This window comes from Mus pahari, chromosome 6 (assembly GCF_900095145.1).
Source record: "Mus pahari chromosome 6, PAHARI_EIJ_v1.1, whole genome shotgun sequence".
Taxonomy (NCBI): Eukaryota; Metazoa; Chordata; class Mammalia; order Rodentia; family Muridae; genus Mus; species Mus pahari.
Window position 1 is genome coordinate 106,025,393 of NC_034595.1, and position 23,386 is coordinate 106,048,778.

At 54.1% G+C, this 23,386-nt stretch overlaps 2 protein-coding genes across 3 annotated transcripts in view; one reads left to right on the forward strand and one right to left on the reverse strand.

Moving 5' to 3' along the window:
• Morn1 (MORN repeat containing 1) overlaps window positions 1-6,620 on the forward strand; it is a 61,931-nt gene extending 55,311 nt beyond the window's left edge. The window contains exons 13-14 of the mRNA XM_021200949.1: window positions 3,419-3,462; window positions 6,287-6,620. Of these exons, the coding sequence (XP_021056608.1) occupies window positions 3,419-3,462; window positions 6,287-6,435 (193 nt within the window). The 3' untranslated portion in view covers window positions 6,436-6,620. The remainder of the gene's footprint in view (window positions 1-3,418; window positions 3,463-6,286) is intronic.
• Window positions 6,621-15,796: 9,176 nt separating this feature from the next.
• Ski (SKI proto-oncogene) overlaps window positions 15,797-23,386 on the reverse strand; it is a 66,869-nt gene continuing 59,279 nt past the window's right edge. The window contains exons 2-7 of one of the 2 annotated variants that reach the window (XM_021200206.2): window positions 21,119-21,241; window positions 20,865-20,980; window positions 19,993-20,255; window positions 19,584-19,876; window positions 18,270-18,500; window positions 15,797-17,841 (exon numbers count right to left, since the gene is read on the reverse strand). In XM_021200206.2, the coding sequence (XP_021055865.1) occupies window positions 17,653-17,841; window positions 18,270-18,500; window positions 19,584-19,876; window positions 19,993-20,255; window positions 20,865-20,980; window positions 21,119-21,241 (1,215 nt within the window). In that variant the 3' untranslated portion in view covers window positions 15,797-17,652. The remainder of the gene's footprint in view (window positions 17,842-18,269; window positions 18,501-19,583; window positions 19,877-19,992; window positions 20,256-20,864; window positions 20,981-21,118; window positions 21,242-23,386) is intronic. The other variant, XM_029540360.1, reaches the window with a different exon arrangement.

Sequence of the window (23,386 nt, forward strand, 5' to 3'; positions counted from 1 at the left end):
AGGAGGAGGAGGAGGAGAGAGAGGAGGAGGAGAGAGAGAGAGGAGGAGGAGAGAGAGGAGGAGAGAGAGAGAGAGAAGGAGGAGGAGAGAGAGAGAGCGCGCGCTGCTGAGGAGCATGAGGATGCTGCAGCTGGACTCTATGCTCACCAGGAAAGCTGAGGGGCTGAGGGGCAGGGAAAAGCCTCAAGTCAAACTAGCAGGAGCCTGTGGAGCTCTGTTCAGTAAAGAGCATGGACCCAACATGTGCGAGTGAGGCCCTGAATACCACACTCGCCCTCAAAATAATCCCAAAGCTGGCGGGAATGAAACAGACCCATTCAGAGTGAGGCCCTTCCTGAGGAACTGCTGTGCTGACCTGAAGGTGGTCTCCAAGTCATCCCAGGAGCTGAGACACACGGGGAGCTAAAGACTCCAGAAGGGGAGGGAACAGGAAAAACCGCTCAGGAGAAATGATGGCCAAGGTTTTTGTTGTTGTTGTTGTTGTTGGCCTAATTTTAAATTTTTATATTTTTATTTTGTATGTCAATTTGACTGTGAGACTGTGAGCACACACCACAGCCTGAGCAAGGAGGTCAGAGGACAAGTTTGAGGAGTCAGTCTTCTTTTTCATCATGGGGTCAAAGGGTCACCAGGCCTATGTAGCAAATACCTTCACCCACTACCAGCCTTGCTTCTTAGAGGTTCAGATTGCCCAGAATGGCTTTGAACTCCTAACCCTCCTGCCTTCACCTTACAAATGCTGGGATTCAAACTTCTGAACTAGGACAGACTTCTAAAACTTTTCAGTGGAAATGAAAATTCATACCACGAGTCCCAATCATAACAAAGCATGATGGGGCAAGCATTCCTGAGGTCCCAGCACGCAGCATTCCAGGCCAGGGTGGGCGACACAGACCTCACTTCAAAACGGCATTGAAGACATCAGCGCCGCTGGCAGTGCGCTTACCGAGTGTGCGCATAGGTTCGGTGCTCCGCACCCCACAAACTGGCCATGCTGGTGTACACACGTAATCTCAGCGCTCTGCGGGTGGGAGCCGGGGTGGGAGCTCAGAGCCAGCCTGAGCAGCCGGGGTATGTGAGACTTCCCTCCCCCACCCCGTTCCATCTCAAAAAGAATGAGGGAGAAAATCGCACACACACACACACACACACACACACGTGTGTGTGTGTGTGTGTGTGTGTGTGTGTGTGTGTGTGTGTGTGTGTGTATGGAGAGAAAGAGACAGACACACACACACACAGAGGGGAGTTGGAGAAACTCTTCGAAAAGGTCATGTAGCACTTCCAGCTTACTAAGGATACCAGCCCAGTTTATGGGCCCCTCCCTGCCCAGTGCTGGCAACTGTCTCCTCAGCTGGGCTACAAGAAATGTCTCTCAGGATCTGTGTTCTGACCCCCCCCCCCCCCGTGGAGCTCATGATGTACACACCATTCCTACCTGAAGCTCTCCCTGACACGGCTGCCGGGCTCCACAGAATGGTCCTCTTCTCTCAAACTATCTCTCAGGTCTCCTGGTCTCTCTCAGGTCTCTCAGGTCTCCTGGCCTGAGGCCTGACCACATGCCTCCCTCCACTGCCCAGTTAACCACCGGCTCTGAGGGCCCCTCAAGACGCCAGCTCCTGCCTGCCTCTGTCTGGCTTCTTCAAAGCCCCGGAGATCTCTTAAAAACTCCCAGAACTCTCCGGGTTCTTGTAACCCCCTTCATTTCTCTTAAAGCCTGCGGCCTCTAGTTATTCCTGCTACTAAATTATCATCTCTTCTCCTTTAAGGTGGCTCCGGTCCAGCTGAGGCCAGTTTTCCCTACTTAAAATGAAGTCATTTAAAAATCTTTTGTCTTTAATATTTTATCACCCAAACCAGGCATGTGGTCTTTTAAGTTTGTCAAAGGATCAGAACCCGCTGGTACTTAAGCCCCACCTGGACAGGGACCCTCCACACTGTCCCTAGCTCTGCACTGGCTGTTGGCCACCTTGAGCCACTAGTGACAGGAAATCAGCTGTCCCGGATGGAGGGCCAGGGCCAGGGCCAGGGCCAGGGCCAGGGAGGCCCAGCCGCTGTAGTTTTGAGGCTCCTCCTCATCCATAGAGACCCATCGCTCAGCACGCGGCTCGGCTTGACCATCTGGGATTGAGGCCAGGTGTCTACATGGAGCCAGCACCCTCATCCCCCACCCCCAACCCTGCTCCCCTCCCAGTCGGGAAACAGGAGAGGCTCCGCAAACCTGATTCAGAGACCTAACCCCGGGATGTGCCAGAGGGACCCATATTGCCACGTGTACTGGCCACATTCATCAGGGCCTTGCCAGGTCCTCCTCAGATGACCCACCCGGGCAGCTGGTCCTTTGGGGTGTGTCTCCAAAGTTGGACCAGCCCTCATTGGCTGCTTTCAAAGCCCACGGGTGTGTGTGGCTCGGGCTTCAGTCTGAAGAATGCATCAGACAGGGTTTGGACCTTGGGAGTCCCACAGGGTTCTCCTGGATCCTGTGGGCAGTGGTGAGGGTCCTTCTTGCAGACACAGGAGCCAGAGGAGAGCCTTTGCTTAGGGGTTCCAGAGCCAGGCCTCTCTCTTCCCTCCATCTTCATCTGTCCCTCTACTTCTCCCAGTTAGGAGTCTCCCAGGTGACACTTGCCTTTTGCTTATTGGAGGGATCACAAAGGTGCCTCAGCCTCAAGTCACGTCTTTTTAGGTCTTTTTAGTGTGTGTGTGTGTGTGTGTGTGTGTGTGTGCACATTAAAGGACAACCTTGGAATCCATCCTCAGGAACATTACCCACTTCCTCTGAGACAAGGTTTCTCATTGGCCTGGACCTCAGCAATCAGGCCAGACTGGTTGACCAGCAAGCCCCAGAGATCCTCTTGTCTCCTCCTCCTCAACAGTGCTAGAGTTACAGGCACATGCCACCATGTCTGGCGTTCTTACATGGGGATTTAACTTGGGTGCTCTTACTTGCAAAGCAACAGCTTTACTGACTGTGCCATCTCCCCAGCCCCTTGAGTCACTTCTTTCTGAAAGATAATGTATTTCTTGGCAACCCCCAAGCTGTTCTCTGACCAGCTCCCAGCTCCTCTTCCGTCACACTAGTCTGGGTATGAGAGCCTCTAGCATCCCAAAAGCCATACCTTGGTTCTGAGGAAGCAAGATTGGTCAAGGTCATAGGGTGGTTGTTACACACCTGCCCAGCAACTTTGGGATTATGAGGCCCCGAGGTGGGGCCTAGAGGGCAGGGAACCAGGAATGGGCTGCCTATAGGGAGCTCTCCAAGAGGAGACACAGAGAAGCATGACACACACAGTAGACACTACAGTCTCTGCTATCCCAGGGCCCAGCATTTGCCCCAGAACTGTTGGCCTTGATTTGGGTGGAATCAATACAAAGAGGATTGCCAGAATACTCAGGGGCCTTCCTTTGCTCCCCACAGGCATGATGGGACCACAGTAGAGCCATCGACAGCTGCATATCTAGGTGGGTATTTAGATGTGGACCATGAAGAAGTCCATCACTGTATTTTCAAAGATGGAGGCAAACAGTGCCTGGGGGCTGGGCCTGTGGGTGGTGACAGTGGCCCAGGGAAGGCCTACACCCAGGTATCACAGAGGTAGATGGAGGTGTGTGGGTCGTGGGTAGGGGGGACCTCACAAGCTACTTCCAGACCTACGTGAAAGGAGGAGGCTGAGGCTGTGAGGCCTCTAGGAAGATTCTCAGAGAAGAAGAATGTTCCAGAAAGCTGAGAGTGAGGTAGTACAGAAGGCTTGGATAAGTAAGTGTGTGTGGAGGGGAGAGGTATGGGCCCTCCTTACCATCTCAGAAGAGTAGCTGCCAAGATGGTGGTGGCTGAATTAACAAAGGACCAGATGACAGCGAGGCCACCATCAGCAGCTGAACCTGAAGGGCATGGGAAACACAGCATGGCCACAAGTCTCAGATCCTCAGACCCTCACACGCCCTAGCACAGAATCCCTGCATACTGGTATATCCGACCCTCCTGTGGACAGTAAGAGCAGTCTGTAGGCTCTAAGGTCTCAGCCAGCAGAACCCAACATGGGAGAAAAGGATCATTGGTCCAGGGCCTTTTCAGAGCTGTCATAATCCTAGGGTCTGGGCAGTGCCCAAGCTGGGCCTTATTGTGAAGTTATCCTTGGTCTTGGGGAGCAGTCAAGCCTGGGTCCTCCCCACCATGCTAGAGAGGCCCAGTCCCAGAGAGCAGGGGAGGACAAGGCTTTGACTTCATCAGAGCATAGGACAGAAATATGACTTTTTTTTTTTTTTTTTTTTTTTTTTTTGGTGTTTTGAGACAGGGTTTCTCTGTATAGCCCTGGCCATCCTGGAACTCACTCTGTAGACCAGGCTGGCCTCTAACTCAGAAATCTGCCTGCCTCTGCCTCCCAAGTGCTAGGATTAAAGGCATGCGCCACCACACCCGGTTCAGAAATGAACTTCTGTAGACAAAGTTCTCTCCTCTAGAAGGGCCCAGGGTGATATAGGTCCAAAGAAGCGTAGGTGCTTGTCTGCCTGGCCCAAGAAATCAGCCTTGTTCCAGCATCTCTAACATCCTGGTGGAAGGCCATTAGGCCACGAGACCCATCTCACATAGGGTCATAGGAAGCCTAAGAAATCAGCCACTCACAGCTCTGGCAGGGCCTTGAGGTCAGGGTGAGCCCGGGCCTGCAGCTCTGCTGGTGGGCTCTACTAGAAAGAGACTCGAACAGGGGGCAGAAGTGGATAGAGCATTCCCACCCACACCCACTGCTGAGTCTTTAGATTGGCACTGGGTGAAGCCCCCATCACCTCTGTACAGTGAGAAGGATCTTTCAGCTCCAAGATTGAGGGTGCCACACAGAGCAAAGCCAGGTGACAGCCAAGCCCCTCAGCAAGAGCTGGCCGAGCTGGCCTGGGGGACAGGATTGGAGCCCACGACTGAACAATGTGGCTTCGGGTCCAGGCCTCCAGTGCAGCCACCAGCCAGCGCTGCTCATACCAGCCTTGTGCATCTGATGGGGGACAGGCCCAGGAACAAGGTCAGATCAGGCCTGTGGCCTGGTTCAGCGGCCGTGGCCGTGAGCTCACACTGGCTCCCCAGGCCAGCACCCTTGGCCCAGCCTGGTGCAGCTGCATGTTCCTGGGAACGCCTAGAGATGGGCTGCTTGGGAACACTGTGGCTGCGTCGCTATGCAGGGCTTTCCTCCAGCTGCCAGAGCGGGGCTGGCCTGCTGCCGGTGCTTTACTGATACAATGTGCGCCCCCCCCCCCCGCCTCAAGCACCCCAGTCCCAGTTCATGGGCCTCCTGGAGCCATTTTCTCTAAAGAAACTGACCCAAGGCCAAGCAAATTCCTCCAGCCCCCAGGCCCACTCTCATCCTGTCCTGTCCAGGAAGGCACAGCCCTTAGCTGAGCCAGAGTGGAGGGTAACTACTTGCTCAGTGGCTGGAATGTCACTCGGCTGGGCTCTGCTGTGCTTGGTGGTGGGAGCCTGCCCCAACCCAGTTTCAGCTGCCGCCACATTCCTGGTGTGAGCCTGGGCCAGCCAAGGAGCTTTTTCCACACTCTGGTGCCAGCCCCAGCGGGCTCAGGGGAGGGAGAGAGGGCTGTTTCTATGGCAACTTCCCTTTTTGTTATTTCTTATTTTCTTTTTTATGGTTTCTCCAACTTTGAAGCTCTCCAGACAGTTTACAGACTGTGGAAAGGAAAAGTGCTTTCCCTCCTGTGCTTCCCCCTTCCCTCCCCCCAGTTCCCCAAGCTTTCCCTCTCCTGCCTCCAGTCTTTCCCTTCCCCCAGCCCCCAGGCTTTCCCTCCCCCAGTCCCCCAGGCTTTCCCTCCCCACCAGAGACCTCAAGGCTTTCTACCCCTCCAGTCCCCTAGGGCTTTCCCAGCCCCTTCCAGGGCCTCAGGACCCCACCAGGCACTTCAAACCTTCAGAGGCCCAGCTATTTCTTAAATATTTAGAGAAAATGAATGAATGTGTTTTCTCCAAAAACAATGTAGTCAAGTATTTACAAAAGGACTCAGCCACTTGGCCTCATTAGCACTTGGGAGCAGGGGTCTCTGTGGCTTGACCCTGAGGGCTGTCTGTATATCTGTCCTCTCCCCACACCACTGCTTACTTCAGATCCAGGTCTGAAAAGCTTGTGGCTTTGCCCAAATGCTTGCTAACCAAACACCCAGCCTCAGGATGGCTGTCTGTGGCAGGCAGAGATGACAGGGCTGATGACAGAGATGCCCAAGGGAGGGTGAAGAGCCTGGGCTCTAGTGGACACACTAGCCTGAGGATACCCCTGCCTGTCCCTCACAGGAGAGTATGTGCTTATGGTCTGTGATGTGACCAGCCCTCCCTTCCTGGGCCACAGGCTGCCCACCACCTTCAAACACCTGCGGATCTTAGCCGAGGGGGACACCCACTGGCCCCATGTCCCTGAAGGTCACCCAGAAGCTCTAAACTAGAGGCCACTCTTGGCTGTTGGACATAAAAGAGGCAGCAATACCCTCAAGGAAAGGCCACCTTTCCCTGAATGGAGATTGATGCTGCTTCACCTGGGGACCACATCCTCTAACAACCTGAGAGTTAGGGCTGGTCCACGTGAGCCCCACAGCTACTGATGTCAATAAAACTCTAAATATCAACCCTGAGTAGCACCTTTTGTGGGGCTCCTTCTAGCAGGCCCTTGGCCCTAGCACTGCATTGGGTTGGAGTCTTATGGGATACAGGTAGGGGCTCAGTATCCCAGTGCCCTCTGAGGACCCTCATATCTGCCCCACCAACATTATTCCCAGGGCCATGGGGATCTACATCAGATTTCTGTAAAGGCAAGAGCTGGGGGCAACTAGGCTGTCCAGCGTGAACAGCCTCAAGTTCAGGTTCCCTAGCACCGCAGAGTGAAGAGGGCCCCTTTACCTGGTCATCCCCAGCAGTGGTAAGGTAGGGTCATGGGAGGGGGGAAATTTCATAACTGCTGCTGAAGGGACACACTGGCTGCTGAGGAGGCCCAACCCCCTGGGCCAGCCACAAGCATCTTTTCACCAGGTCACAGGAGGTCTCTGGACCTGCCCTCTACTGTTATCTCCTAAACTACTTGTGAGCATCACTTCTCAAGTCTGCCCTTCAGGCAGACATTCTGTAGACTCCTCCTCCTCCTCCTCCTCCTCCTCCTCCTCCTCCTCCTCCAGATGAAACCAAATTTCTGTCAAAAGAAAAACAAAGAAAATGATGTTTCAATTTAGGAAGGAAAATGGCTGGGAGTGAGCAGCCACAGCTGCCGTTTCCCAGCCCATCCTCAGGCAGCCTCTGGTATTTAACTCCCCAAAGCATGCTGAGCTTTTGAAAGTCAGGAAACTTGCAGTCGCAGTTCCATGTGGGTATGGCAGGCGGGGCTTGTGCCACAGTGGCTCCTCAGCTGACATCAGGTCTGTTCTGGCAAGCAAGGCAGGCCAGGTGGGGCTGCTTTCCATCACAGAGCCTCTGCAAACAGCTCCAGGCTAGCCGCCTACACAGTCATCAGCAAGCCTACCAGCTGTTCAGGGTCTGGTGGTCCAGGCAAGACCCCAGGCTTCCTGCTCTGGCTTCCTGACACAGCCACTGAGGTTCTAAGATGACACCGGCTTCTTACCCTTGTCTCAGGACATTAGGGGTAGCCACAATATCCAGACAGACACTGCCTCTTCTGGCCAAGTGTAACTGCACCAGTAACGGCTGGTCTTCTGAGAACTGTGGTCACTGGAACTGGCCCGGCCCTCCATGTGGCCAGGACAGGAACAGGTGCAGATGCTCTTCTTGTTTGCAACTCCTCCCCCACCCAGTGCCCTGCTGCCAAGCGGTCCAAGCACACGAAACTTGAATACCCAAGAAGAATTCTAGAGCCAGATCTGGTAATGTGTAATCCCAGCAGTTGAAAGGATCATTGTCCACTCAAGTCCAGCTTCAGCAATATAGACAGATCCTATCTTAAAAGAAGAAGAGCAGAGACTAAATTCAGGATGGAGGAGATAGCTTAGTTGGTAATGCACTCATCTTGCAAGCAGGAGGACCTGAGTTCATTCTCCAGAGCTCACAGAAAAAATAAAAAGCCACTGCTGGGCTGTGGTGGTGCACACCTTTAATCCCAGGCAGGTGGATCTCTGAGGTTGGCCAGCAGAACAAGGTTGGTCTACAGAACAAGTTCCAGGACATTCAGGGCTACACAGAGAAGCCCTGTTTCAATAAATAAATAAATAGCCCCTCAAAAGGAAAAGAAATGGCTGCTGTGGTGATACACACTTATAATCCCAGTCAGCTCTGGCAGGTGGGGGTGGGGGTGGGGGCCTTCTGGAGGTGGCTAGGGGTACAGTTCCCAGGACTCAGGCTTTGCCAGCCAGTAAGCCCCACTCCAGGTTTGTCCATCCCCTGTGGATCCCCTCTTCTATGATGGTCAGAGCTAGGATGGAGACCCAACAGGAGCACATGCCCAGTGGGTGACTTCCCCCAGGCTACCCTCTGTCTTGTCTGGGAAACTTCAGCCTGTGGCCAAGCTGAATGCATACAGATCTGGCCACAGCGCCCAGAATGAGGTGGTCTCACTTCTATCCAGAGACCTGGTGCCTAGTACACTAACAGCCGTCGCTTCTGTCCTGCCTGGGTAGTCTCTCTTCCATGGGTGGGAGGGACTAGGTCGTTGGTCTCCATGGCTTTGGATCACCAGCACTGCCTGACAGGAACTGTGCAGAGTCAGCCTCTTTGGCTGATACAGGTGAGCATAGCAGCAGTCTCTGGAGACCTGGTGGGAGTATGACAGAGCCTCTGGGTACCTCCTCTCTGGGAACTAGTAGCCCTCAGGTCTCAAACCACCACTCCAAACATGCCGACCCCACTTGGGAATTGCAGGGGCCAGCGAGAGGAGGAGGTTGGACAAGTCAGAGGGCGCGGACCACTCTCCCCACCCCAGCCCAGAGCGAAGCCGCAACTCCAGGGGAAGGCCTTCCTCTCCCGTGCTGCCTTCTAACCTCTGACCCCTCCAGGGAGGAGACTACTGGTCTGCCCCTCATTCACTTAACAGATAAGATACTGAGTGTCAAGGCAGGGCACTGTCACGTGTGCTTGTGTGAGATACAAAGATAGATGGGGATGGGAGGTAAAAGAGAAGGAAGTTCAAGGAAGGAAGACAGGTGGCAAGGAGACAGGAAGGAGAAAGACTCAAAGGAAGACCTGCGTGCCCCTCAAGACCCAAGCATCTAGAGGCACCTCAGAGAGCTGGCTCACCAGGCCACCTGGGACACATCTGGGGTCAACAGAGGACAGCATGACCAGAACACAGCCTGGAACTAGGCTTGACTGCCTGGTCTGTGCCACGCTCTCCCTGGGCAGGTTTGGCACAGGTGGCCGTAGCTCCTCCCACTGGTCAGGCTGGTCACTCAGGATACTCCCGGGGGAGGCCTCCCCAAGGCCTGTCTACAGCCCGGGCAGGTTGCCTGGTCTTGGTGCCAGGAGGGTGTGAGGCCAGCTGTGCTTTGCCTGGGCCCCTCCCAGCCAGGGCTTCCTGGAGGTTCCAGGACCAAGCCTGCCAGACTGGTTCCTACAGCCTGGCCAGCTCTGCCAGTTCACTGGGAGCCCTTGATCCTAGATAGTGTCAGGGCAGCCCACAGGCCTATCCCAGCAAGACCACTATGGAGGAGACAATTTTCAGCGGTGGCTGGCAAGCCTGCCCCTTTCTGCTCAGGTTTCCTCAGGGAAAGAACGGCCTCAGACAGCCCCTCACAGCCAGAGGGAAGGGGGCAGGTTTGGGGGGAGTTTGGAGGCCAGGTGTGGAAGGGACTGCCCATGGCTGAGGAACTGCTGGTCCTGTGTAGGTCTTCAGGAGTCAGACAAAAGAACGGGACAGCAGAGTGTATGGGCACCCCCCCCCCCACACACACAGGGACTCTGTCCAGGCTCCTCTCTGCATAAAATGAAACCTGAGGAGGAGATAGTCTGCCCTGTTGCAATGGCCAGACAGGGTCACCTCTTGTATTCATCCCATGGCATTGGCAATGATGCCATTCTCAGACCTTTGTCCTGTAGACAATCAGGACACAAAGGCCTCAGGTTGGCAGCTGGATCCCTGGTAGAACAGGGAGCCTCCCTCCTTGACTTAGTATAATACAGGTTAGGAGACACAGGAGGGCAGACCCACCCCAGGCTCCTAAACCATGACCTCTGAATCAGGTACACCATCGAGGAGCCCAAGATTAGAGTTGCAACACTCCCCTACTGGATGGGGATCCTGGGCTATAGCCCAAGGGCCCAGTGTCTTGGTGTCAGGGTTCGAGTGGGGCTGGACCAACTGAGGGCATCCTATATCCTGCTGTCAGCCAGAAATGTTCCTAAGATAAATTTCAGGAATCATACCTTAACTCAGCTGCCAACCCACACACACTTCTGTCCAAGGACCCAGGACCACCTCCCAGGACCCCAGCAAACCTCCCTAGGGACCTCAACAACTAGAGGCACATCTGGTCCTCCAAGAGTTTCATGATTCATGAGAGAATTATTTGTGTGGACCAGTTTCTGTGGGGGTTGTCAGGTGCTGAGAAAAAGCCCTGCCTGCTTCTAACAGGTGGTCTCTTGCCCTGGAATGGGGACAAGGACTTGGCTAAGGGCTGGGTAAGAGTTCTACACACTCCGATCCCAGTGTGGGGTGTTATGCACTCTGATCAGGTGACAGGTGGAACTTCATATTCACCAGTCCCGTGGGTTTTGCCGGGGTGGATTATGAAGGCAGAGGAAACCGCCTGTGCAACTGCAGGTTCCAGGCGCGGGATCCTGTCTTGGGACATTCACTGGGGCAGGAGTGAAGTGACTAGCAGCAGAGAGTTGTTTAAGGCGACCAGACCCCATTTTAGATAAACACATAGGCTGCACCCCGTGGCAAGGCCGGCGAGAACCTCCTCAAAAGAGCACGATCCTTCTATGCAGACCACGAACGCATGCTCGGAGGCGGATCCCGAGGACTCTGACCCTGGGTCCCTGGGGCCCGACGCCGCAGGAAGTCGGATTGCGCGTGGGGCGGCGCCGGGCTGGTCCCGCAGGGCCGAGCTCTCTCCTCGCAGCCGGAAGCCCCGGGCCCAGCCCATCGGAATCCGCGGCGGGCGGGGGAAGGGAAGCGCACGCGGGTAGCAGGGCGAGGCGGAGGCCGCGCGGCCCGTGGGCGGGGCATGCCTTGCTGGAGCCGCGGGCCCCAGGCTTTGGGAGCTGCCGGGACTTGGGGTCCAGGAATGATCCCGCAGGCTGGGACTGCGGTCGGACCGTAGGAAGCCCGCGCGGTCGCGCTTCCCCGCAGCAGTCGCCTCCGGGGTCAGCTCACCCCGGGCTAGCAGGAGCCTAGCAGAGCTGCAGACCACGGTCGCCCCCGCCCGTAGGAAGGAGCGGGAATGTGGGAAGTTGAAGGGCGCGGCGGTTCCAGGGCGTCTCTGTGCCGCGCCCTTCCCTCCTCCTGGAGAAGTGTTGCGGACGGCCGCACGAAGCCAGAAGCCTGTTTGGTGGGTGAACACCGCACTGGATGGAGGCCGTGGATCCAACAGGGCTTTCCACCCTTAATGCCCGGGTGGAGGACAACCCCTTGTCTGTCGGACCTTGGGCTGCCAGCTCAGGCCTTAGTGCTTTCTGACCCGAAGCCACCAAGCACTGTTAATGGGGGATTTTAGTGGAGCTGCAGTATTCAGCCTTTGGGGGCCTTGGTAACCTAGGCCACAGGGGAAACGTGTGGGGAAAGCTGATGATGGTCAGCCCCTCAGTACAGCAGATCTTCACCTTCACTACTTGATGGTAGCAACTTCCTCAACAACCACCAGTAACCTCACTGAAGTGGTTACTCCGTAGAAACAGGGAGAGATGTGGACTACTTGTCCATCCCGAGTAGGCGGCAGCATGAGGTTGGACCCCAAGGTGACCCATGAGTGACCCATGAGCCTTGGCTCTGGCAGGCAGGGGTCCCATCCATGTGTCCAAGGCCAGAAGTGAGCACAGTACAAAGGATCTCTGAGTCTTCATGTCCTGGCCTTCCCTGATGTGCTCCGCCCTGTCGCCCTGCCAGATGGGTCAAATTCATCTGGCTCTGGGCCTCTCCCCAAGGGTAGGGGGTGGGCCTAAAGTACTGCCCCAGGGCCTGCACCTGCCCATGGTCGGTCCTGTCTCCAATATACAGCCATTCACATGCACACACAGTGCACACATGTACTCAGAACAGATAGGTGTCTCAAGGACAAGAGACCTCTGTTTTCCATCACAGATAAGGTACCTAGATCTAGCAGTACCCACAGCTATATCCCAGGACCATCTCATTTGGTAGTACCAGCAGTAGGCAGGACTAGGGCGAAGGTGCCCCTTGTCTCCCTCTCTGGGGACAGTCGCCACTTCCTCTGGTTCCTCAAAAACCTGGGGCAGCTAGCTCCCTCCCAGCTCACCAGGCATCTGAGAACATACATTTCCCTTTGAGTAGCCAGTGTGAAGCAGTCCCCTCTGAGGAGCAGCTGCTGTCATTAGAGACCACTTGCAGGGGAAGCCTGAAGTCTTTCTGGGAGATAGCTGTGAGATGGGGAGGGGTTGAGGATAATCTCAAGTGTTGAGGACAGACTGTCAACTGGCCATGGATACTTGAAATCCTCTGGGTTTCAGGACTGGGTTGACAGAAAGTTAACAGTGAACCACTGGGCAGTTTACAAGGGCCAGCACGGGAGCCAGGAAGCATATGAAACTGGCTTGCCTATGAGTGGGCTTGGGCTAGCAGCTTGGGTCTGGCTAGTTAGCCAGCTCTTTAGCTGTAGAGCCAAGCACATTGGAGAACTGCCATAGAGCAGATATGGGGGCTGCGGGATTGTCCTCAGGCAAGTCTCTGCTGGAGACTGTGGGAAGGGTCCCCATGTTGAGTTCCCTGGTTCCCTTGGGTGTAGTGTCTAAGACCAATGGGAGCCAGAGCCTGGACCCAACTTCCTGCCAGTGAGGACTACCAGGTCCATACTCAGGAAGAGGAGGGTCCATGTCGATCAGCTGGACACCTGGCCCAGCACAGGATGCTATGAAGACATTAAGCTAGCCAACTCCTCCTGCCTGTGCCCGCCTGCAGTGGGCCACCTGTTCCACGGCTTGGTGCCCCTGATGCCAATACACCTACCAACCTGGCACAGGTCTGATCACAGATGGCCTTATGCGTCACCAGGACCATGGGGTGGCAGGAATGGATGGGCATCCTCACTCCATCCCCAGGGTCACCTGGCTGGCAGAGGGACGAGTTTTTGGCTATGTGTTGGGTGTCTGTGAGAGGGCTAGGGGACCAGTAAAACACCTTCCATGCCCAGCGTTTTAAACCACACTTCCTCTCTTTGCTTCTGGAGCCCCCTCCATGTAGGTGATGATGGGCTTTGGAAGTTCCTACACCCAGGCCACCAAAACCAGGCAGGGGCAAAACTCCTGCAGAGCAGGCAGAGTCCTCCTCTAGCTCAGGCCGACATGGTTGGGCCTGGCTCTACCTCATACTGGCCTGAAAGAAGTCTGACCCCAGGACAGGAAGAGGCTCTTCAGAGCAGGTGCCAGAAAGGTATAGGGTGGCATGCCTAGGCCAGGGTCTGGGCTGGATGGCCTGAGTGAGGAGTGATTCTTCTCTAGGCAGTATTTGAAGACTAGGGGTTAGTCTTGAGGCATGGGGATATGTAGAAAGTACAGGCTTATCATAGTAGGAATGAACAGGGCTGGCTAGACCAGCTATTGCAGAACAACAGGACACGGACCTGTTTCCCATGGTTGAAGCCTGGGATCTGACTTTCCATAATGGGTAGGTGGGCGGGTGGACAGATGACAGGTAGGTAGGTAGGTAGGTAGGTAGATAGATAAGATAGATTATAGAGACAGATAGAGGCTTGTTTGCTTGGCCTAGGGACAGCCCACTTGGCCCTCTGGTGGCAGGTAGGAAGGAGCCAGGAGACAAGTAGGCACAGCTGAACTGAGGTGAGCAAGGCAGTGTGTATCTGAGTAGACATGAGAATGGGAGGAGTCACGGGACAGGAACCAGGACCACCTGGGAGCTGCCAGCCCTACATAGGGAGTCCCCAGGAAGTTTTCTTAGGAAATGTAGAAGCTGGTACCAGCCAAGAAGCCGTGTTTCAAGAGTTGTAGCTAAGTATGGTGGGGCAGCTGTGTCCATACATGTAGGACACCTCGGCCAGACCATGGGATGGGGGCTTTTCCACTCAGGCCTTCCCTGTCTACCCTCTGTACTTGTTTGGCCCCAGGGAGTTGATTCAGCAGAACCCTTGTGGAACCCCTGCCAGGAAGGGCTATGCCCACTCCATCTGTCCAGCACTGCTGAGTCCTGTCCAAAAAGGTCACCTAGGTCAGAGTTCCTGGTAACATAGCTGAGTGACCGACAGCCCCAGGTCTATCCTGTGGAGATGCCTCCCCCATCCCCCTTTCCTGAGGACCTGACTGCATGCATGGGGGCTGCAGGCACCCAGGGTACTCACAAAGTCCTTTATTGTACAATGTCATCTGTTTCTGGGGGGTGGGGAGGGGAGAGGGCAAAAGGACTAACAGGTACACAGAGAAATAGATAAATATGCCAAGCTTTTTCTTTGTTTCTTTTTTTTTTAAATCAGGCATTTATAAACAAGAAAGCATACATTAATTACATAAAAATAGTTCTCGAGTAGCAGAGTAAGCCGTCGTATTGTCGTTAGCAGCAGCGTAGGACTGGAGGGCGCGGGCGGGGGGTTGTTGGGCAGTTATGAAGGTTGAGGTGGGTTTTTTTTTCCTTTAATTGATGAGCATGTCATTTGAGACTTCTGACTTAAAGCAAGAGCCCCTCCCCCTCGGCCCTAGGGTAGGCATGTGGGGAGAAACCACAGGGGATAACCTGCGTAGGAACTTGGAAAGTGGGTGCCATGGAGGCCACCACATGGGAAATGCCACAAGACGCTTCTGTCCCCTCTGGCAAATGAGCCGTTTTGTCTTCAGTTAGACAGGTAAGACAACCAACAGGTAAGAAAAGCCTCTGGAAAAGGAGTCGCCATGTACACTTATAATACAACGGTGTGAGACGGAAAAAGTATTTACATGGGGGTCGTCTTTACACTGGCTAGTTCTGTATGAAAAGCAGGGTGTCGGGGGGTGTGTGTGAGTTAGCTGCTCACCAATGACTTATTGCTGTTGTTTTTTTCCCTTTGTTAAAAATCTTCCAGGATAGAAACGAGTAAACTGGTCAAGGGTTTAACCTACAGGGAGAGTCAACAGCCAACACGATGGAGACCTCTCCTCCCTTTCTCTGAAATTTGCAGCCTTCCTCATAAAGAAACAGGCATGCAGTGCCTGGCTGCCCTCAGGCCACTGCAGACCCTGCAGTGAGCAGGGCCGCCTTCCGAGGCAGCCGCACAAGATACCCTGGGCTTTGCCAACTTCACCCAGGACTGGGGCCCGGGAGTGAGGCAGAGGCAGCAGGATGACCTAGACACCTGGCCTTAGAGGTCCCAGATCACAAGCTACTAGCCAACAGGAGCCATACTCTGATCCCACAGGAAGCAGGGGGAGGAGGGGTCCAGGAGGAACAATTAATGAGATGACACATCCTTCCCAGATCCAAGTCATTCTGGCATGTGGGGAAAGAGTCCCTGCTGCATACACAGCATACTGGGGCCAGTGCTGGACCACGGAGGGAGGCCAGGGAACTGATGGTGACCAGGGCTGTGGCAAGGAGAGGCTCTGCTGAGAAAAGTGAGTGCCCCTGGGGCCAAAGGCTCGAGCGGGACCAAATCACTGTGATCTGCTAGCAACAGGGACAGCCACACAGAAGCACACCAACACACTTAAAGCTTTGCTCCAACTAAATCATTTAGTTTTCCTTGAAGAAATGACTGAAAAACACAACTCTAGAAAAACAAGGCTGAGACAGCATTCTTCGTGTTGCGTAACAAAACCGACCCTTTAGGAGACACGGTCATAATGCCCATGGCGGGTCAAGCTATGGAGATGTGAAATCCATGCATACAAGTTTCATAACTGAAAGAGAGGAAAAAAGCCAAAGGAAAAACTCCAAATAAATGCTNCGTATACATGATGTCCCTTTTGCATTGCACGTCAGAAGGGGGGACCAGCAGCAGCTCAGCCCCCCTCAGTAAACCAAGGNCAAAACCCTGCAGACGACCTCAGCACCAGACATCAGGGCTTAGCAGTCTCCAGTTGCAGGCCACAGTCCTTGAGGTCGTTTGTACCTGCACGAGCCTTCTCCACCTCCCCCAGCTCATGGCTGCCCTGCTAGGACTAGAGCGGAGGGCTTTTGTATGATCTTCTCATGTAAATAAACACAATTGGAGGATGGGTGGGGGCCTCTTGTCTACTGGGAAATCATTTTTCAAGCTTGGGCATAAGAAACCTTATACAATTTGCATAAACAGTTAAGAGTAAACGAGATTATTTGGAATAAATGCAAGTAACGTATTTTGACAGTGGCAGATTCAGTTGCTACTGAAGACGGTATTTTGGGGGTAAAAAGACAAGTCAGGGTTTGCTGTACAAGATGCTGGAAGGCACAGAACGACCCCCAAGTTCAGTCTCTGCATTTTCATTGTCTCGTGATTCCCTTGTTCAACCAAGCACCAGAGGGGATGTGTAAGCGCTTGAGCACTTAGGGTTTGAACTGCTCTAGAAATTGGTAAAAATCTCAGTTAACCAGGGAGTAAGAAGGGACTGGAAGGTTCTGACAAAGTGCAGTTCTAAATACATGTTTAAATGAACAACAAACAACAACAAAACAAAAAGAAAAAACTTAAAGGAAAAGTGATATAATGCTGTTTTGTTCCAATGCTGCAGCCTCAGCTCACGATGCGAGGAGTGATGTCTGCCGCACGGGAAGGGGTTGCTGTGGTCAAGCAGCGCATGGGTGGCTGGGTGGCGTGTGTGAACAACACAACATCACACTGGACCATGGTCACTGCCTAACACAGGTCAGCCCCTCAAGGTGTAGGTGGGCAGGGGCACCCAGGGGCCTGGGCAAACTGAGGCTCAGGCCTCCTGGTGCCCGCAGGGCGGGGTTAGTGGTGATGGTGATGGGCGGGGCAGCGGCGGTAAGGCGGGCAGTGTTGGGGCTCATCTCGCACGCGGCGCTCTCCCTGCTCTTCCTGGCGGCAGCAGGAAGACTGGGGTCCTTGTTGCTGAAAAAATAGACTCTGAAGAAAACCCCTGCTGGCCTCCTGTAGCCGCGGGCACAGATGAGCGGTGATGGCTTCCCAGGACGGCGGTGGGTGGGTGCCACCCCCGCCAGAGTGGGTGTCCAGATGGCGTCACGTGTAGGGGCCTTTTACAGTTAGTCATTAAAAAACATGTTGATTTTCTGAATATCAAGTCTCCTTACTGGTTTTAAATAGCTTATAACAAAAGTGTAAATGTTAGAATGTTCTAGCAAGCAGAGGACCAGCTACAAGCCACAGAGCCAGTCTCAGCTCTGGCTGCAGCTGGGTGACATGGCTTGCTCACTTGAACTTGGCCAGTAGAAAATTTTGCAGTGGATTCCAAAAGTATGTGGTTACAAACACTCGCTTGGTAATAGGCACAGTAGAGACGTTGTGCTGTGTGGCTGCAGAGGCATGGGCCGGGCCTGCAAAGCCACGTACCCACCGCCCTCTGCGCACGCATAGAGGTTCATGTGGCAGCAGTCGCAATCACTGCCCAGGCTAGGGATCCAGCTCAGCGTTGCTCTCACCTCCAGAATGCTCAGGCCGTGGCCGAGGCCACAGCTGCTCCTGAAGCTCCTTCACCACCTTCTCTAGATGCTCACGGGCCTCACGTTCCCGCAGCAGGTCAGCTCGAAGCTGCTCACGGTCGGCCTCCGCATGCTGCAGCTTCGCTTGCAGGTCCTCAATCTGAAAGGGATGCCAAGTGAGTGGTCAGCAGTACACAGCACCAGCACCAAACAGCAGTGAAAATGGGGAAGACCTTTTCCCTCAAGGGCTCACTGGGTTGGAGCCCTAAGCTGCAGAAAATGCCATTGCGTGCCCATCTCAATCCCAGTTTAGAGCTTGCTTCCCAAGTCAGCAGCAGGGAGCAAAGCCTGTATCCTGGGGCCATAATGGTCCTAGTGGGGGTGGACTTCCACCCATGGCTATGGAAAATAGTCCCCAGCACTGGAAAATAGGCCCAGGTCTGCTGGACACACCACAGGGTCTCCAGGTGTGACATACCATCACCTCACATCCAGCTAGGAATGGGTAAACTGGGGACCTTGGATTGGTAATAGCAGCTACCTCTCTGTACATGCCAGTGTTAACAGCAAATCCACTATGGTAGGTACCTGGGCTGAGTACTTGGCACGCAGGCGCCCGGCCTCGCAGCCTTTGTCACACACCCGGACCTGCCGCGCCTGCTCCAGCTCTCGCTTCAGGCGCACCCGGGACTCGTTGGCCTCTTTCATCTTCTTCTCATTTTCAGCTCGGAGCCGCTCAATCTCTTTCCTCAAGCTGCGTTTGGCCTCTGTGGCTTCCCGCAGTTTCTCCTTCTTGGCCACACGCAAGAATTCTAGCTCCTGGGAGAACATGGAGCCAACAGGTTCAAGGTACTGCCAGCCCAGCATCTTCCCACCCATCCTGCCACCCGACAGGCTGTTCCCCTAACTGCCAGTGTCCTTCCCTACAGAGCTGTGACTAGCTGTTGTCGGCTCCATTATTAACAGGCTGCAGCAGAGCCTCCTCACACCTCCCCCTCCCAAGTGCACATGCCGTGTCTGAATGAGAACGGAGGATAGCACCAGACACTGCACCTGAGGCCTGGAGTTGGCCCCCAGCCAGATGGAGCCATTTACTTTTGGTACTTCTCATGTTCTCCCCTACTTGTTAGCATGCAGTGTGACCCCTGACCCTTATGAATACTCATGTGGAGAATCACACCTCCACCCAGAATGGAGGCAAGGAAGGATGAGGGAATGACTAAGATTCACTCTGAGGAGAACTCTGAAATCCTGCAGCCCTGAGGACTGACAGGGTTGTGTTGTGTTAAAGCCCACACATGTGAGGCTGCCCCCAGAGCTGCCAGACTCAGGCTGAGGTGTGAATTCAGCTGAGGTTGAGCCTGCAGCAAAGCCTTAATGCCGAGCCCTGGTGGAGAACATCATCGGCTGAGCGCCTTACTCTCCCTAGGTGCCGGAGAACTGGGCCTCCCTTACTCATGTCAGAAAAACAAATAGTGTGAAAAGAAGGTACAAGAGGAAAGGCTGCAGCCTAGAGAAGAGGTGAGTGCAGAGGAATCTAGTGAGCAGTACACACACACACCTCTGAAGTGGTGTTCCCAGGTGCCTCAGCTCTTCTCCAAGGGGCTTCAGAGAGGTCATCCCTGACATTGCTGGGCAATCAGCCACCTCCTCACAGAGTGAGAGGCAGCACTCCTACCTCCAGCTCCTCCCTCCCATGAACACGCTGGCCTTTGTCATGGCCGAGAAAACACACCAATTCTTTAATGAGGCCCATGGACAGGGAGAGTTGTGGCCCTGGGACCACTGTGGGAGCCTTCCTGGAAGCAAATGCCTCACAGGGTTGGGCCCTCCAGAGGGCTTGGGCAGTCGAAAAGGAGGCTGTCTCCTGTATTTCATGGGCCTCCTTGCTGACCACCTTACCTGGTGCAGGCTGCGCTTAGCCTGCAGGGCTGCTGTCAGCTTTTCCTCTTGCTTAACTCGCATTTTGACCACCTCATGCAGGAACTTTTCTTTGGCTTCCTTGGTATCCAGGCCGCCCTCCAGGGCTTGCCGCAGGTGCTCCAACTCTGCCTCCAGCCCACTTGGGGCATCAACATGGGCTACAGCATCAGGGCCAACCACAGGTGGAGCATGCATGCCTGGGGAGCTTAGATCCTTGGCAGAGCTGGACGAGGTAAAGGACGGAGAGGACAGCGAGGACAAGGAGGAGGTAACTGAGGACAGACAGAGAAACCAAAGCATTAGGCACTGCGGGGTATGCTGGCTTGGTCATACCAAATGCACCCCCTTACCCCACCTCCAAGGGGAGCAGAGTCCAGTCCACACTTACATTCCTCTCTGCTTTCAACTTCAACCTCAGCCTCAGAATCCTTGTCTTCCTCTGCAGCAGCCACAGGCGTCAGCATGTCTGGGGCTCCTGGTGTGTCCATAGTCAGCTTCCGCTTTCGTGGCTGGATACAAGTAGTAAGAGGCTCTGGTGCCCGGGAGGCCACGGTGGTGCAGGGTGGGCTGTTCACAACCTTTTGCTGGGTTGGTGGTGCTAGGGCCACATTGGGGGCCACGGCTGTCTCAAAGCTCTTGTAGGAGTAGAAGCTATAGGAAACAGATGCTTAGCCACGGTATATCTGCCTCTCAAACCCCTACATGAGCTGTAGAATGCATCCTGTTCAGTCAGCCAGGACACAGGACATCTTCTCTCTCTACTCCACCTAACAAGGTCAAGATTCAAATGGCTGAGAACCACAAAAGCCCGACAGGTTGGGTTAGGACAGTATACAACTAGACCTCCATGTTTTCAGAGGTAGGATCTTTATGCAAGCCTGGCTTGGAATTTGCTATCCATTCCAGACTGGCCTGAAATTCACAGAGATTCAGTTGCCTCTGCCTCCTGAATGTTGGAGGCTAATTCTTTTTTTTTTTTTTTTGGTGGTGGTGGTGGGGTGTTCGAGACAAAGTTTCTCTGTGTAGCCTTGGCTGTCCTGGAACTCACTCTGTAGACCAGGCTGGCCTCAAACTCAGAAATCCACCTGCCTCTGCCTCCCAAGTGCTGGGATTAAATGGAGGCTAATTCTTAATACTGTCTGTGAACTCAGCATCTTCATCCAAGACTTCAAAGGTCTAGGCAGTTTATCCTAAGACGAAAGGCACCAACACCATCAAAGCCTGCTAAACCGGAGTCCAGTCCCGTCCATCCCTGCTCACCTGTCTCGAATCAAGGCTGGGAGGTGTGGGGATGTCTCTTTCTCACTCGCAGACACTGCAGGGGACCAGGGCCGGAAAGCAGAAAGGCGCTGGCGAGGGTGAGTGCAGCCGAGGCTCTGTCAAGAAAATCTATGTGAGTGACTACAGAAAAACACGCCACTTTATGCCCCTGAGGCTGAGTAGAGCCACAGAGTTGGCTCTAAGAAGAGCCTTGCACCCTCCCCAAAGACCCCAGACAGGTTCCCACATAGCACCTTATTGGAGGAACCAGCCAAGGTCCGCAGCCAAGTGGACTGCTTGTCCTTCTCAGAAGACGCAGGGGACTGTGAGGAAGTGTCGTCTGTTTTGGGTCTTATGGAAGCTGGGGGCTCTGAGACCTGTGATCAATACAAAAGGCCCCGTTGGGATCCCTGGGCCCAGGCAGGTCTTCCTACCAGCCCCACGGTAGCAAGTTCCCCACTGGGTCATCATAACTCCACGGCTATGAAGGAGCCCCGGGGACCCAAAACATATGGAGCTACAAACACGGTGTGCCCTTGGCCCTGTGCAGAAAGGTAAGCCTGATGTGTCTGCTAAGGGATGAGGGCGTCACATGAGATAGAGAAATACTATGGTGCTGTGGGCTGCTGTGAGGTGACCTCACTCACAGCTGCAGCGGACTCTGTGTGCTTTGACCTGAGTTCTTTGCCTTCAGTCCACACTACTTCTTTAGGACACAGCTATGACGCTGGGAAGGCTGGACAGGACCAGTCCCACTCTAGGACCGTTATCAGGAATGGGCTAAACGACACAGCAGCAATGACTTCAGATTCAAGTGTGACCCAACAACCAGCTGTACTAGAGCCTGTAAGGAGTCTGGGAGGGCTGCCCTCTGGGTGGCCTTTACCACTGTGTCTAATATTAGAGAACATTACAGTTACCCTCTCCCCAGAGGAAGGAAATACTCAACTTGAAGGATCATAACACACCTCACAAAACAGCTTTAACCAGGTATCACCACACTGCCTTTGCTATCAGCTTACAGAAGCCACCCAGTACCCTAACTTTTCTCAGGCACCAGTCATGGTCTATTTTGACATCCAGCATTAAGTGGAACACACCTGAGCCAGTCTGTATGTGGAACCCAATGGCCCTCCACCTAAATAAATGTCACATGTCACACGCACTCCACTGACATTCCATGTGCAGAACAATCCATGGGCCTCTTCCCCAGCAGCTACTAAGCTACTGTATCTCAGCTAGGGTTTAAGTGGATGACATGGACCCCAAGGCACACACACCAGAGTTCACACCTTGCCCCCCCCCCCAGCCTCCTTTTAAAGGAGGAGGAGTCACCGTGGGTGTGGTAGGAGGGTTGCAGCCAGAGTGAGGCCTCTGATCTCCAGCCAGGGGACCTCAGGTCTGCAAAGGAACAGGGGCTCTCCTCTAGAATACTCGGGGAAACAACTTATCATAGAACTGGCCTTGCCTCCCTTGAAGAGGCAACGAGGAAGAAGGCAGCCGAGGTAACAACAGTCTGACAGGTTTCCTTCCGTGAAACCTGAGAGGAGAGATGATCAGCCCCATCGGGGGCCTTCACCAAGGCTCAGGCAGTAAGCAGTGCATGTGCTGGGTCCCTGTGCAGTGCGTGTACCTGGGAGGCCGCTGCCTTTGCAAGTGTAAGAACATATCTGGGGGAGCAGGACAGTGAGTACCTCTACCCCAGTGCTCAGAAAGGGAAGGACCTCTGTATTCAGGGGCCTGCACTGGGGGAAATCACTGGATGACATTGTTGTTGTCCCCAGGGCACTTTCAGAGACAAACCCACGCTCAGCTGGGGTGCATGTTCCTCAAATGCATACAAATAACTGTTCAAGAAAAGACACCAAAACTACCTTTCTAGAGGGAATAACTCAGTGTCAAGCTGTCGCTTAGCAGAGGCTCGGTCAGTGGGGGCTGCGTGTGCTCCCTGCAGGAGTAGATATTCAGGATGCTGGTTGGGGCAGAAGAACCCACTTCCGGAATTGCAAGGATCCCTCCCACAATGAAGGCAGAAGGGGGGTGTTGCACACCAGGGTGGGGCTTCCTGTCTAAGCAGAGACTGGAACAGGTGCAAAAAGTGAGCTCTATTCTCTCACAGAGAAAGCCACAAGTCTAGTCTGGGACACTTCTCAGGCAGCCTCAAAACTGTGACCCAGCAGAAAATGCTGGAGAATAGGACCACTGGGTGAGGCTCCTTCCTGTTCAGAAGGGCCATGGGGCAGGAAGGGGAGGTTGCTAGACTACTGTACTAGGGTCAGAGTCTCCTAAAGCAACCCAGATGTTTCACACATGGACAGGGAAGCCCCTGGAGCTAATGGAAGAGTCTTAAGGTGGCTGGAACAATTCTCCTGAGATGTTCATAGAAAGTCCAAAGGCAGCTAGAACTCTTACAGAACAAGGAAGTGTTAAAAACTAGACGGCGCCAGGAATTTCCCCTTTAGTACCAAGCTAGCTGCACATGAGGGTGAAGCTGAAAGGCAGTTAAGCAAGAGGACCCCGAC